We start from the raw sequence: 13,921 nt of genomic DNA, 5'->3' as shown, positions 1-13,921 counted from the left end.
TTCAGGACTGTATTGTAGGTATTCTTAAAAAGATGCTCCCTGGGGATTTATATGAACATTTGTGGGATACTATTTCTTTATAAAGGCTTATAGGTATGCTGCTTACTTTGGCAGAATCGTATGAGTCATTTTTTGATAGACTTGGGAGCAACTAGATTCTGCATATCGGGTTACTGTTTGTGAGTCAGCAAAAATGAGTTGCTGATGACCAGTAATTTGAAAGAGAAAGCAGATGCCAATACCTGTGGTTCCTTGAGGTGCCCTGTGCTTATGGAGGCACGGTACTTTCTCCGTCCTCACCACTGAGGAATCTCCCGTCTGGATTCTGCAGTGGCAAGGGAGCTGCAGGTCCTCACATCGCCCTTTACATACTTGTAGGGAGTAGGGTGGGAGCAGTCAGGTGCAGCCCCAACAAATATCGATGGCCTTAAGATTACATGTTGAGTGCCTGAGGTGTCTGTGCATCAAAGAACGCCAGTTACTTTAAGGTAAGTAATTATTCTCTTGATTTTTTGTTTTTCTTTTTCCTTCTCATGATTATTCCTACAAACAGGCAAACTGATTAAGTCTCTGTATATGGGAGAGTAAAAGGGATTACGTGCAAAAGTGATGACTGCAAAAGCTAGCTGTAAAAACAAATTTTGATTTTTTTTGTTGTTAACCTGTACTCTTAGATATAAACTACCAAAGAGTCTGTCTGCCTCTTCCTGTGAAATTTTTATGTATCTCCCTGATCTGCAGTGGCTAGATAGTAAATAGATAAATTAAATATTTGTTATTACAGACACGGGTGGAAGAACTAAGTACATTTTGACACATCCAGAGCTATTGCATAATATCTGGTGATTCATAGAAATATAAAGATAATAGTTTTCAAAGATCTCTGACTCCTTTTGACGTTTTAAAATGTGCGGTGATCCTAAATATTCTTGGAATATAATGCTCCTGAATAACTGATCCAGTACCTTAATTACTGAAAATACTTTTCATATTTGGGTGTCTGCACCTTGGAAAATAAATAAAAAGCAAGCTGCTTATGTATTACTGTATATTTTCCTCAGAAGATTTTATTTTCAGTGGCTTTTTCTGAGAGTTCTGCAGAAAACCTGTGTGTTTGTATAGGGCACTGAATTCTCTGGGAAGAGCAGCTCTGATTAGATTCTTCTGTTATTTCTTGGCCAGTTAATTATGTTTCTTAAGCACAGTCACAAATATAGATTGAGGCATATTGCTTTTATGGTTTATTCAGTGGACTGCATTGCATATTTTGAATTGGTGAAGAAGCATGTCTTTGTGATACTGAGTGTGTAGTTACATTTTATATATTCAGTGACCCAGTATTCTGTAGCATTTCATATGAGCCATAAGAGAAAATGAACAAAGACTAAATGCATGAGTCATTATTTGCTGAAAGGATCGTGTATTCACATTTTTACTGTGTCCCTCAGAGTGAACTTGTATGTTTTTTGTTTTGCAGAGACTGAAGTTTTTTTCTAGTGAATATCAGAGTAAATGTGCAGTTGTCTCCTTTTACTGTTCTTTCAACCAGAAAGTACAATGCATGCCCAGCATGTACTCTCTAGTTCTGATAATGGCATGAAAAGTATGAAGATTTATAGAATATCAACTAAATACTATGGTTATTTTAAAAAACTGTCCCTTTCCCTGCAAAAAACCCTTAAACTTTTCAAAAAAGCATATGCATTAGTAGACTATAAAACCACTTTGACACTAGAACAGCTACTACATATACTCATTTCATGATATAATTAATTTTGTGGAAAGACAGGTAAAATGTTTTAAATAGTCTGTGCCAGATGCTTGGAAATTTTAAGAAAGTAATTATAATAATCTAATTATTATAAAAAATAATTTTGTTTCTGAATATTAGAAAAATAGAATTTATTGGCTTTTTGGTATATTTACTATTCTAAGCTGATAATAGAAGTTTGTCCAGCCTCATTGGCTTGGACATAAGGGATGCTATGGATTTAAAAAGCCATGATGTGTAGAAAAATCAAATTAACAAGTTCATTGAAGTATGATTTTCAAGAGAGAAAATGTAAGTAAAAATTCCCAAGGCTTTCAAAGCCTGAGTATCATAGTTCAGGGGCATACTGAATTTTGATAATTGAGAAATATCCATATAAATGTCTTTGGAGATGTGAGAAATGTGGGTGCAATACTCCAAAGGACATAAAGGGGCATCTTTTCTTCTTTCCCCCTTGGGTTTTTGATCCAGCAGTCGTGTTATGCCCTGCACAATGTCCCCATTAGATCATGACAAGAAAAGCAGTTGCACTTTTTAACTAGAAGAGCATAACATGTTTAAGCTTACCATTATTTATTAGAAAAGTATTCTATAAGTACGTGTAAATTGTTTTCTAATTCAGAAGTAATGTAATCTGGGGTTTAGAAAAAGATATTTGAATTCTAAAACTTGCCATGTTTGCTTTTGTGTTCATTGTTGAGAACATAATGGAAATATCTATTTTACTGAACAGAATGTGGTAAAATACCAATATTTAGATTTATATAAAGGACTAAATCTTGATCTATATAGAGTGGGCCAGAGAGTTCATAAACATGCACTTCACTGAAGGTTTTGATGTTAGCTGTTTAAGTACTGAAAATTGGCTTACAGTGAAACTGTCTCATGGCATTGTCAACACTCCACTAGATAAAAAATTTGATTAAACTGATGGCATGATTGCCCATTGTCTCAGCCAGCTTTCATCTCACTGACAGGTCTCTGGATGTATTTTAAAATCTGACAATATCTGATCTATTTCAATACCTGGAATTACAATTGAAGTTATGTCTGTCTGGACTTTTTTGTCCTTCTAAAAATCAGTCCCCCCCAGTATTTAGTTTTAGCTGCATAAAATGAAGGCTAAAGTTATCCATATACAGACTTTTTTTCTGACATTCTTTTTTTCATCAGAAGATATAGCTCAGTGTGAAATTTAGCAATGAGAGATCTCTTTTTTTTTTTTTTTTTTTTTTTTTTTTTGTTTAATGGCCTTTTTTTGCCAGATTTAGGTGTCTGGATCTCTTTAAAGGATGCCGCATTATTGTTAATAGTGATCTTGGTAGGACAGGGTCACAAATGATGTCAGATTAAGCTTTATTATAAATGCATTATTTTGCATACTTTAATTTTTTTGTCTTTTTTTTTTATTATTATAGCAACAGCAAGGAGCAAATAAAAAGTTTTTGTGAACACAACTACAACCAAAAAAATTCAGAGATACATGGAGTAATTATTTCCTGTTGTCAGTTCTCCTTTTGAAAAATCCAAGCTTTAAATCTTGTTGAAATCTCTTGAATTCTCTGGATATGACTAAGTATGCCTCAATTTCACTATTTTAATTTTTAATAGGCTTTGAAACTTACTGGCTTCTGATAGTTATCCTGACTGGGTAACATTTTTATTATTAACCACCACTACAAAACATATGACAGGAATATCACCTCTCAATGAATGGGTAACAAATTCTCCAAAGAGAAGGCAATACATATTCTGTAGTCACACTACAGAAAATTGCTAGTTATACTAGAATAATTTTACTCTTTAGCAAAACAAAGTCTTTAAAGAAAAGATAAACATTTTTTTGAAACAGTAGTTGGAATAGAAGTACAATTTTTGTTTCAACCATTCACTTTTTTGTTAAATTTTCTATATTTAATATTCCAAAAGAATGTTCAGACTTAATAGGTTTTGCCATATTACAATTCACTCTGAAAAAAATTAACCATATTGTAGACAGGCCTTATTATTTTAAGTAATATGTATTTTAAACAATTTTTCACATAGATTGCTGAAGGTCAGACTGCTGTTTGTCTGGGTGTTACAGAGAATTTATAAGTAGGTTTTAAATCTCCAACAGAAGCATTTCTACTGAGATAAAAGTAATAAGAGGAAAATAGTTTTTCTGGTGAAATGGTCTGTCTTAAAGTAATGGTTTTGGGAAAAGCCTTGAAATACGGACTCAGATATTAGGCACTTCTGAAAATCTCAGACTCCTAGCTGGAGTAAATATGGTGATATCAGAACCACTAAATAGGTCTCATAATGTAATGAAGAGAATCTCACAGTAGGCGCAGGTTATGCTGCACATGCTGTCTTGCTTCTCTTTCTATTTCTTTTCTTTGAAGCTTTGCAGATGTATGCTTCCCTTTTTTTTTTGGTCTCTCCATTCCTTCTTGTACTGAAGGCATAGAGGAATAATCTATGGTGGTCACATTCTGGATGTGCAGTAGCCCATCCATTGCAAAACTACTTGTCAGAGATTTTCCAGAAGTTTGTCATATATCCCCTTCCTCCTTTGCATTATCCATCAGAATTCCAAATAAAGGTTTTATCTTTTCAATGGACCTATTTCTTTTTCATCCATTTGTTGCTAAAGTAACAAATTCAGAAGACTTAAATGTTATTTCTAATCAGAGTAAGTGTGCATTGGTGTTATATGTGTCGTGACTTCCATACAAGAGAACATGGACAACCTGCATTGAAACTGCCTCATACAGCTGCAGCATTGGAGGCTTTTCATACCAAACTGCTGCTTAAGTGTTATACTGGTGATCTCACCCTGAACTTGTGTTCGAGGCTAGGTATCTTCCACTCTGCAATCTGCAGCACAATATTGCATAAAAATAGTGAAGACTGAATGTTAAATCATCTAAACTGTAAAATAATTGTTAGTCATTGTAGAGTAATAGTACCACTGTTCCTTAGTGTACTACTTACTGTAAGAAAAATGTGCAGGTCATCTCAAACCAAGAATTCTGGGAGTCTTCTAATTTAAATTACCTTTTTCAATCTTGCTATTTGCTTTGTATCCATTTCTGAGATCAGTGTGTTTCAATTGTATCTCCCATGCTGATCGTGAATCTTTCCTTGAGAAAAGCCTCCATAACTCCAGTTCATATGAAGAGATACAGTTCAGTCCAAAGTCTGCTTTTTTGTTGCTTACCTCAGAATGGGGTGTCATAAAAGATGACCTGAAAAGATAATATGATCTCTCAGGAAAAGGCTCTGAAGATAAATGCTTTAAAAATGTGTTTGATTGGAAGGCCTGATGCAAACATTCTTTAATGGAAGAGATCTGATTTGCAGTTGGACACAATGATGGTACTATGCTTGAAAGCTGAATGCCTCTTGTTAAAAGGTGGTATAAGAATGTGTAGGGCCTGAATCCCTGGTGTTGATAAGGTTGTGATTTTGCCATAGCTGCAAGATACTTTTGATTGCTAAGAACAGGAATATGTGTGGATTCAGGAAGAGTAACTAAAATATGAAATGCATATTTTTATAAGGTGTATTGCTTTTTATTTGCTCTTTTGCCATCTTGTCTTACTGGCCTCAATATGCCAGTCAACTATGGATCATGTAAAGAACTGGAAAGTTTAACAAAATGTATAAGCAGAAAACAGTTTTGCAATAAAATTGATGTGCAGGTTGTGTTACTGGAACAAACCTATGTTTGGTTTTTGGGCATCAGAAGAAATTAATCTATGTACTAGAATATTTGGAGTATTTATATTTTGCTGTAGTACATGAAACACTAGCATAGTTATTGTTAGAAAGCAGTTAACTTGACAACAGACGGAATCAGGAAAGGAAATCATGTCTGCGTTGAAGTTCTCTTTAATAGTCAGCTAGCTTAAGAAATAAGTCCAGAGGACTAGTTTTCTCTTTTATATTACTTTGGAAGTAATATATATTAAAAAACCCCTCTTATGCTATTGCTTGAGCTTGGTCATTGTATCAGGTCATAAAACTCCTCTTCACATGTCCCATCAAAATCACTTGTGATTCTTCATTTCTGAAGGCTGTTCATACGAGTATTTTTATAGGGACACCTAGCACCGATGTACTTGCCCTAATGTTACTCATGCAGTCATTCCCTTTTTTCATGAGATAATCATCCCAGAGATACTTTCAGGCACCTCAAGTTTACCATAAACAATGAAATATGGAGACTTATACTCCTACTTGTTAAACTCTATCAAGGAGATTCCCTGAAGATTAGAGTTTGTGAGTATATATGATAAGGCCCTCATGATCTTGAATTCTTAATCTTGGCCACCCACAGATTTTTGGAGTGCAAAAGTGTTGGGCTTTTTATGTTTGTTTTTTTTTTAAAGGTGCGTTGTAAATGATTGTTGTCATGTTGCTAGTCTAAGGGTGATTGGGACATATGTTTCTCAACTAACCCTCTCTTTTCCTTTGAGTTAATAGACAAGGAGGTGGAGGTATCAAATGCTGTAGGCAAGAAATGCTGTCATATTCTAGACTAGAAGACTCTTTGTGGCAATATCCATTCTAAGAAGGAAGAGTAAGGGGCAAATAATTCCTAATCATAGGAAGCCAGAAGACAAAATTTATGAATAAACTAGCAAAATTATATTTGAAAATTTGGGAGTGGGAGTGGGAATGATAAGAAACACCTTGAAATCAGGAATATTTCTGGGCATATATCTAGGCAACTGAACCAGAGTATCAGTTTGTTCCTGCATGGGTACTTAGCCTGTATACCCATGAAGTCCCAGGTCCTGTTCAGTGTACAGGAGCAATGTACAACACTTCCTTCTTGTTTCCCACAAGCACTGTTACTACAGAGAATGTAAGTAATGACAGAAACTTAGATTAGGAGTATCCTGGATTGCATTTTATTTTGTGTCTGTCTTTCCTAACACGGATTTTTTGGTTTGATTTCTGTAGACAATATTTGTAAAGGTGTAATGTTGATTTACAGTTTTACCTTTTCGTCAAATCATCATTAAGCAAAATTTTATTATCTTTTTGAATACAACTTCCTTCAATTTAGAATTTATCATATTCTTCATTCTTTCATGGGCTTCTTTACCCAACGTATCGACTAGTGATCAATACTGATCGCAAGATATACAACTTCTAGATAAAACAACGAAAGCATTTTACTCCATTGAAATGCATATCTCTGTGTTTGATTGCAGCTCCCCTCTATTTATAAGATAATAACAGAGTAGTCCTGAACAAGTTCCCAGTCCAGGTTCTTGCAGTATTTATAGGCTTCTCTGTTAGTCCCTCTGATTATACATGATTTGCATGAAGCACCAATCATCTCACTGTTTGTATTACAGTCTTTAATCACTATTTTATGTGATTAATAGATCCATTATCCCTGATAATCCAGAACTGAAACATCAAGTCCAGTATAAGTGGAAGACTCTTTTTTTTTTTTTTTAAATCCAGAATTTATGAACTAAAAAAGTACTTTCTGCAGGCAGTGAGAGAACCTGTGGTCCTACAAGTATTAGACTGACCTGAACAGGAAATGGCTTTTGATTCAGTAAGTGTTCTCTTAAGGCTACTTGTTGAGAAAGAGAGAACACAGAATTTTGTATTAAGTTGGATTAAGATGAATTACGTAATTGCTAGTCTTTACCAGCCTTGCAGAGTCCTCAAGTATTTTGCTGGATCACTCTTTGCCTGTAAGCCTGTATCTTTGATGATTCTTGACAAAGAGTTTTCAGAATGTCTGGCAAAATGTTGGATCTCTTGGCTATGAACATGTTTTCCACGTTAAGTTTGCTGTCTTGCAGAAATATGTGTTGTTCTTAACAACTTTAGAAGTTTGACTTCCTTTTCTCTTATTCCTTCCAGTAGCGTAAAAACTTTCCACTTGACATTCCCTTAAGCCAGTGCTTTAAGGAAGAGCTATGGCAAAAGTATGCATAAATAAGACAGCTACAGTCAAAGCAGTGAGGTGAACCTAGGTGGGTATTTGTATCTAAAAGTCTCTAGGGATGTTGCACTTAGAGGAACTATGAACTATCCTGCTGCAATTAGTGCTGGTGCAGTCTAACTTTGTTGCGTGTGGTAAAATTGTCTAGTGGAACAATTGTGACAAGTCACAAGAGCAGTCCTAGTGCAGAATAAACAATCAGCAAGATAAAGCAGCAGTACAGAATAAACTATAGATAAAATGCTTCCCTGTTAGTTTAAATGACCGAGAAAGAGAAAATAAGTTGTAAAGTTCCTCTGTTTTTGAAAATAAATTTACACTTTAATACTGTTTTTTTATGACACACAATATCCTTTTAAAGTCATATGTAAAGTTCCTATTGTCATGTAAACTGATCTAATTGATCATGTAACTGATCTAATATAAACTGATTCTGTTTTTGCTAAACTGGAATTTTTCTTCATGTGCCCAATATTTTGTTAATCATGGACAAATGCTAGCTATAAAATGCTTCTGTATCATTAATGTCAGTTTTCAGCCTTTACGCTATTGATCAGTAACTGCACCTGAATTCTCCATTCAGAGATAGTCTTTAATGCATTATAAAAGGTATTTCTAAACTGGTCTAAAAAAACCAAAAAGGGGCTGAAGGAGAAACTTCTATAACCTCTAGCACAGTAATATCTTTCTGTCCACTTTTCACAAAACTAGCCCTTAAAAACCCATTTTTTTAATGATTTATTGGTGATGGTAATTTTCTCAAGAATTTATCTGTATTTTAGGTGTTTATCTCTGTGGCAAGAATTTTCCTACGTGAGTATAATTATCCACTTCCTTTCCCCGTCTGCACCCCCACCCCCACCATTTCACTACTACTGCCTGAAATTTCTATGTATTTGTAAATCAAACTCAAAATTACAACTGAGTACTACTGGTTCTTCTTGCCTTGCTACTGGACTTACAACTGTAGGGAAATGGCCAGATAGTGGAAAGGTAAAATTCTTTAGGTTGTGCTATTAATAGTGTATCATCTGTGTAAACCCAAATAATCTAATCCATTGCATTGGGAAATATCAACCTAATAATGAGGATAAATGAGCTTGCTGCCACAGTATGGCCAAATATAAGGAATATAATTTGATATTTTTTTTTCCTTCTCAGCAAAGTTTCAGTTATATCCAGCATTAATTTAATTTTTTGGAAAAAACATCCTGTGGAGGAAAGACATCAAACTACATGATCGTGGTTATCAGTCTCTCATTATTATATATTAATCTATTAATTTTGTAACTGTTTCGTGTTAGTTCACCTGGATACGCTTTTCAAAATTGCTATATACTGTGAAAGATTCTTTGCCAATTGTAAAAATCAAGCCTGTCCAACTATCCATTTTGATTATTTTTCTCCTGTAAAATTACAGAGACTTGATCTTTGCTTTATGCTCCGTTAACTCTGGCACTCAAATGTTTTTTATGGTCTCTTGCAAAGTTAGCCTGGCTCCCCAGCCTGGTGTCCAGTTACTCTCATGCTTAAAGTGCTTCAGTGGGCATACATTTAGCCTGTCTTGTTGCTTAGCTCAACAATGAAAGTAAAGGTTAACTTAAAAAATACTGCCCATCCCAACAGTCTGACAATAACAGTACTGAAAGTGATGAAGTTATCACTAATCTCTAAAAGCTTTCATGAATGTCTTGATAAAATGTTTTACATCATGACCCCTTAATTGCTTTTGTCCTGTTCCAATACTGTGTTTTCTTAGCCCATTGCTCACATTCTACTTAAGACTGAGGTATTGAGAGCACTCTGTAATTTTTATAATAGGCTTCTGTTATTGAAGGTACTGAGAACCTCTCTGATTTGAACAGTTCCCTCTCAGTGTTTCTCACGTATTTGGCAATTGAGTCTAGTTGGTCTTGGCTGGCCTTCTTTTCATTAGTTCTCATACCTTTTCTAGAAATGCTGTTGTTGATGGAAGAAGTGATCCATGTTAGATCCAAAATCTTCTAATACATAATCCTGAACATTAGGTAGAATTTCATCATTTGTATCGACTTTGGAGAATCCTACTGAGTACTAGCTTGGATAAAGGGTTGTGTTGATGACAGCAACTGTAAAGAATGAACTAATTGGATGCTTATATACACATGGACTTACAAAATGAGCATTCATTTCTCCTGTGGAATATAAAAAGCTGGCATCTTATTTTCTTTTTCAAGTAATACTGGAGTAATTAAGTCTATCTTCATTGCAGTAGAATGCAGAATACATCTCAAGGCTTGATTATGTTACAAGACTAGGTTTATTTTAGGTGTTTCATTTTCAAGTATTTTTGATTCTCCCACAATTTTCTTGGAAGAAACACAGTTTTATATTTCAGTGATTTTTCTTCATGGCCATTGTGTTTCTAGTAGTTCTGCAAGGACTATTGGACACTGGTTTGCTTCCTGCTGGAAGAGGTTGATACTTTCCTGTGTATGTTCTATACTGCCGTCATCTTGATTGGATACTACCTTTCCATATAAAAGCTGCTAGGCAGCCAGGGTTACCCTTTTCACTTCCAACTATTCACTCCCACACACTTTCTAGAGTAGGTAGCGATCTTCCATATGGATTTTTACAAAGATCCAGGAATGAATTTTCTTCTTTGGAAAGCTGCATGTTGAGCGTCTTTTATGGAAGACTTGCTCTAGTGCAGACATCTGTAAGAGATGATCAGAAATGAAAAGGGGGGAATATCCAGAGCTGATCTCAGCTCTGCAGGAAAGCAAAGTCACTCTGGTAGAAAGCATAGAATCATAGAGTCATTTAGGTTGGAAAAGACTGTTAAGATCATCAAGTCCAACCATTAAGCCAGGACTGCCAAGTCCACCACTAAACCATGTCCTTAAGCTCCACATCTCCATGTCTTTTAACTACCATCAGGGATGGTGACTCAATCACTTCCCTGAGCAGCCTGTTCCAATGCTTGACCATCCTTTTGGTGAAGAAAGTTTTCCTAATATCTAATCTAAACCTCCCCTGGTGTAACTTGAGGCTGTTTCCTCTTGTTCTGTCGCTTGTTATCTGGGAGAAGAGACCCGCCCCCACCTTGCTACAGCCTCCTGTCAGGCAGCTGTAAAGAGTGATACGGTTGAGCCTCCTCCTCTCCAGGCTAAACAACCCCAGTTCCCTCTGCTGCTCCTCATAAGATTTGTGCTCCAGACCCTTCACCAGCTTCATTGCCCTTCTCTGGACACACTCCAGAACCTGTACATCCCTCCTCTAGTAGTGAGGGCCCCCAAACTGAACACAGTATTTGAGGTGCAGAGTTGTGCACTTCTAAGTGGAGCAGCAGGTCACTAACCGTTTCTTCCTGGACTGTGGGGAGATACCAAATTCAGGGATCTGAACAGGGTATCTGAAGGTGGTTCTGCTATCTGTTGATATTTCCAGAAATTGGGTTGTTATTACACACATGATTTTACTACATGGTAGCGTGGTGGGAATCTTTTCACATAATGTCTCTGAAAACCCAGGCAGCACAGGCATGGTGGACATCCCTATCTCCTGTCTGAGCTCTGGGATCTAAAGTGAAGGAGGTCAGTCTAGGCAGCTGTAACTGTTTGGTCCTGGACGTTTGGGTTCACATTTGGTATCACATAAGGACTGTGAATTGCAAGCCCGGTACTTAAACTACTGTGGAGCAAGTCACGTCCTACCAATATATAATATAGGTCCTGTAACTTTCATGGTGCTAAAGGTGTTTGCTTCTGTGTTGGTTAGAGTTAGGTGCTGCTTTAAAAATGCACACATTTAATCCCTTTTCACTAGCGTATTGAGAATGACAGTTGAATCGGAAATTCAAAATTTTATGTACCATGGTAATTTCTAAGAGTTATTGAACGCACCTGTCTCATTTCATAGTTGTCCAGCTGATGTTCCTTAGCATAAACACGTTTAGCCTGCCAGCTTTGTCCTGGAGAAGCTGCTGCATTAGTCCACTGTTCATGATGAGCCACCACTGATTAATTCACTGGATTTAATAAGGGGCCTTTACCTCATATTGCTGAAGAAAGTGGACATTTTCACAGCAATTATTTTCTGCTTGCTCTTTTATGAGGGCATCAAAACAGCTCAGTATGACCTATTTAATCTCTTCCACACTGAATATGAACTACAGAGATATTTTAAAACTGAAGTTCATTGTGTGATATCAGATATATATTGTAATTTTGGATACAATAAAGAGAGAAAAAAACAGAAAAGAAACACTGTCTCATTCATTAGTGAAGTTACAGTTTTAGGAGTTCAGCCACCCAAAACAGCCTGCAGAGGTGTTATTAGGCAAAACAGTTCTCATATGACTGTCCATGTTGCTTACTGTTTGATCATTATTAAAGTCGCTATATTTTTTATTAAATGGTGATAATACCTAGTAATAATGGGGTGTTTCTTTGAAAGAAAATTCTCCTTTTCATCAAACTTAAAGGTTTTCTTTGAAAAAAACAGGATACTTTCAACTGCTGGGAAAAACACCTGCTGAACGATACCTTTGGTAAGAAAATGAAACACTATAAAAAGATTAGACTCCAAATTAGATGAAATGATATACAGACGAAGTGTATTATGATATATTCCCTGTGACGGCCAAGGGAAAGAACTTTGGTGTCAGAATGCCTTTTCTAGGACTATGAACTCACTGTTATAGAGGTGGAGAAAATCTACGTTGCTGCTAAGTCTGTAGTTTCCCATGTCATGCCACTTTAACATGGTTTACATTTATTACAGTCAAATTTGGCTGGAGTATGCTGCTTTTTATTAAACATATTTTATTTGTAAGCTCGTTTGCATAGACAAAGGATGCATGGCTTGTATAATTGTGGAAAAATGTGTTTATTATTTTTTAATGCAAATGAGACCGTACACATCTGCTATTATTTTCACATTCTCACGATATTTTGAAAGTGAGTTCTGATCACTGTTGCTAGGAATAATTAGTCCATTGATTTTAATTTTTTTTAAATAGTATATAAAAAAGAGTATTTTCAGTTCTACAGTACATTTGTCACATCAGACTGAAGTAGATACTACAGCTATTTTAGCCCAACGGTTGAAAATTATGTCAAAATTTGACTTGTTTCTAACTAAAAATAATAGATATTACATAATGTCATCTGAGACCTAGAATACAAAGAAGATGCTGGAGGTAGTAGCACAAAATTTGAAATACGTGAACTGCACAATTTTAAAAATAGTTTAAATTCAATGCCTTGACCAGCATGTACATTTGTAGGCAATAGTACTGTAGCAAGGCACTAATCAGCTAAGTACCGTAATCCTCCTTATAGGGTAAATTCTTACTTGACCTCTAGCTATATACAGCACATGGTAACAGCATTAAACTATAACACTCCTCTCATGCTCTCAATAGCTTCCCATTGGGTCAGCTCTCTGACTTGAATTGCTGTTGTTTCATATACTAGACTTTTTTTTTTTTTTTTCCCTAGATGCCTTATATTTTGTAATTGCATTTGGAGGGAAGGGAAAGGATTGTAAAATATATCTAAAAAATTGTGTCTCAAGATTAAGAGACTGCTCATATGTTTTCACTGAACCTAGAGGATTAGATGAAAGACCTAGCCAGAGCAGAAATTGATGTATTCTCATGAACCCGAGGCTTCCTACTTACCAGATGTGCAGTGGCTGATCAAAAGGTAAAGCAGGGAAGAAAGATGCTGTATGTGTTGTGTGAAAACAATGTGTAACGCTCAGCATTTTTTGTTCTTTGGGGATGATTAGGAAGATATTTTTTACTTTTAGCAAAAAAACCCAATTGGAAGTACTGAAAACCTTTTTATTGTACTTCAGATATGTGAGAATAGGATCTTTAACAGTCTTGTATTTTTCTTTAAATTATTATTTTAAGTTGTGTTATATTTTCTGTGACAAAAATATTTGTTGAAAAGTTGGATTTCTTTTCATAAAAATAGCAAATGAAGAATTTTGAGATTTTGTTGTATTTTATATTATTTGAAGTCCTTTTTAGTAAGTTCAGTATTGTATTAACTTTTCTTATGTTTTAACGTTTCTGTGACCTATTATTCTTTTAACACCCTGGGTTTTAAACTCTTTTGAATCCTGCTGTATGGCAACTCTTAATTGATTCCACCCTTCTGCAAATGATTTCTATGGTGTTCGTACTGAGACAG

General features: G+C 35.5%; 1 protein-coding gene across 41 annotated transcripts in view; it reads left to right on the top strand.

Moving 5' to 3' along the window:
* RIMS2 (regulating synaptic membrane exocytosis 2) overlaps nucleotides 1-13,921 on the top strand; it is a 511,335-nt gene that overhangs the window by 202,628 nt on the left and 294,786 nt on the right. The window contains exon 1 of one of the 41 annotated variants that reach the window (XM_080378002.1): nucleotides 1-488. This exon is cut by the window's left edge and continues 22,378 nt beyond it. The exons of 38 other annotated variants lie outside the window; for them this stretch is intronic. Coding sequence is in view for 1 of the 3 variants with exons in the window: in XM_080377998.1 (XP_080234124.1) it covers nucleotides 13,368-13,426 (59 nt within the window). In the remaining 2 variants the exon portion in view is untranslated. 2 more of the 41 variants (XM_080377998.1, XM_080378000.1) reach the window with 2 other exon arrangements.

Source organism: Falco punctatus (assembly GCF_963210335.1).
Source record: "Falco punctatus genome assembly, chromosome: 3".
Lineage (NCBI taxonomy): Eukaryota > Metazoa > Chordata > Aves > Falconiformes > Falconidae > Falco > Falco punctatus.
This window is presented reverse-complemented; position numbering and strand designations above follow the sequence as displayed.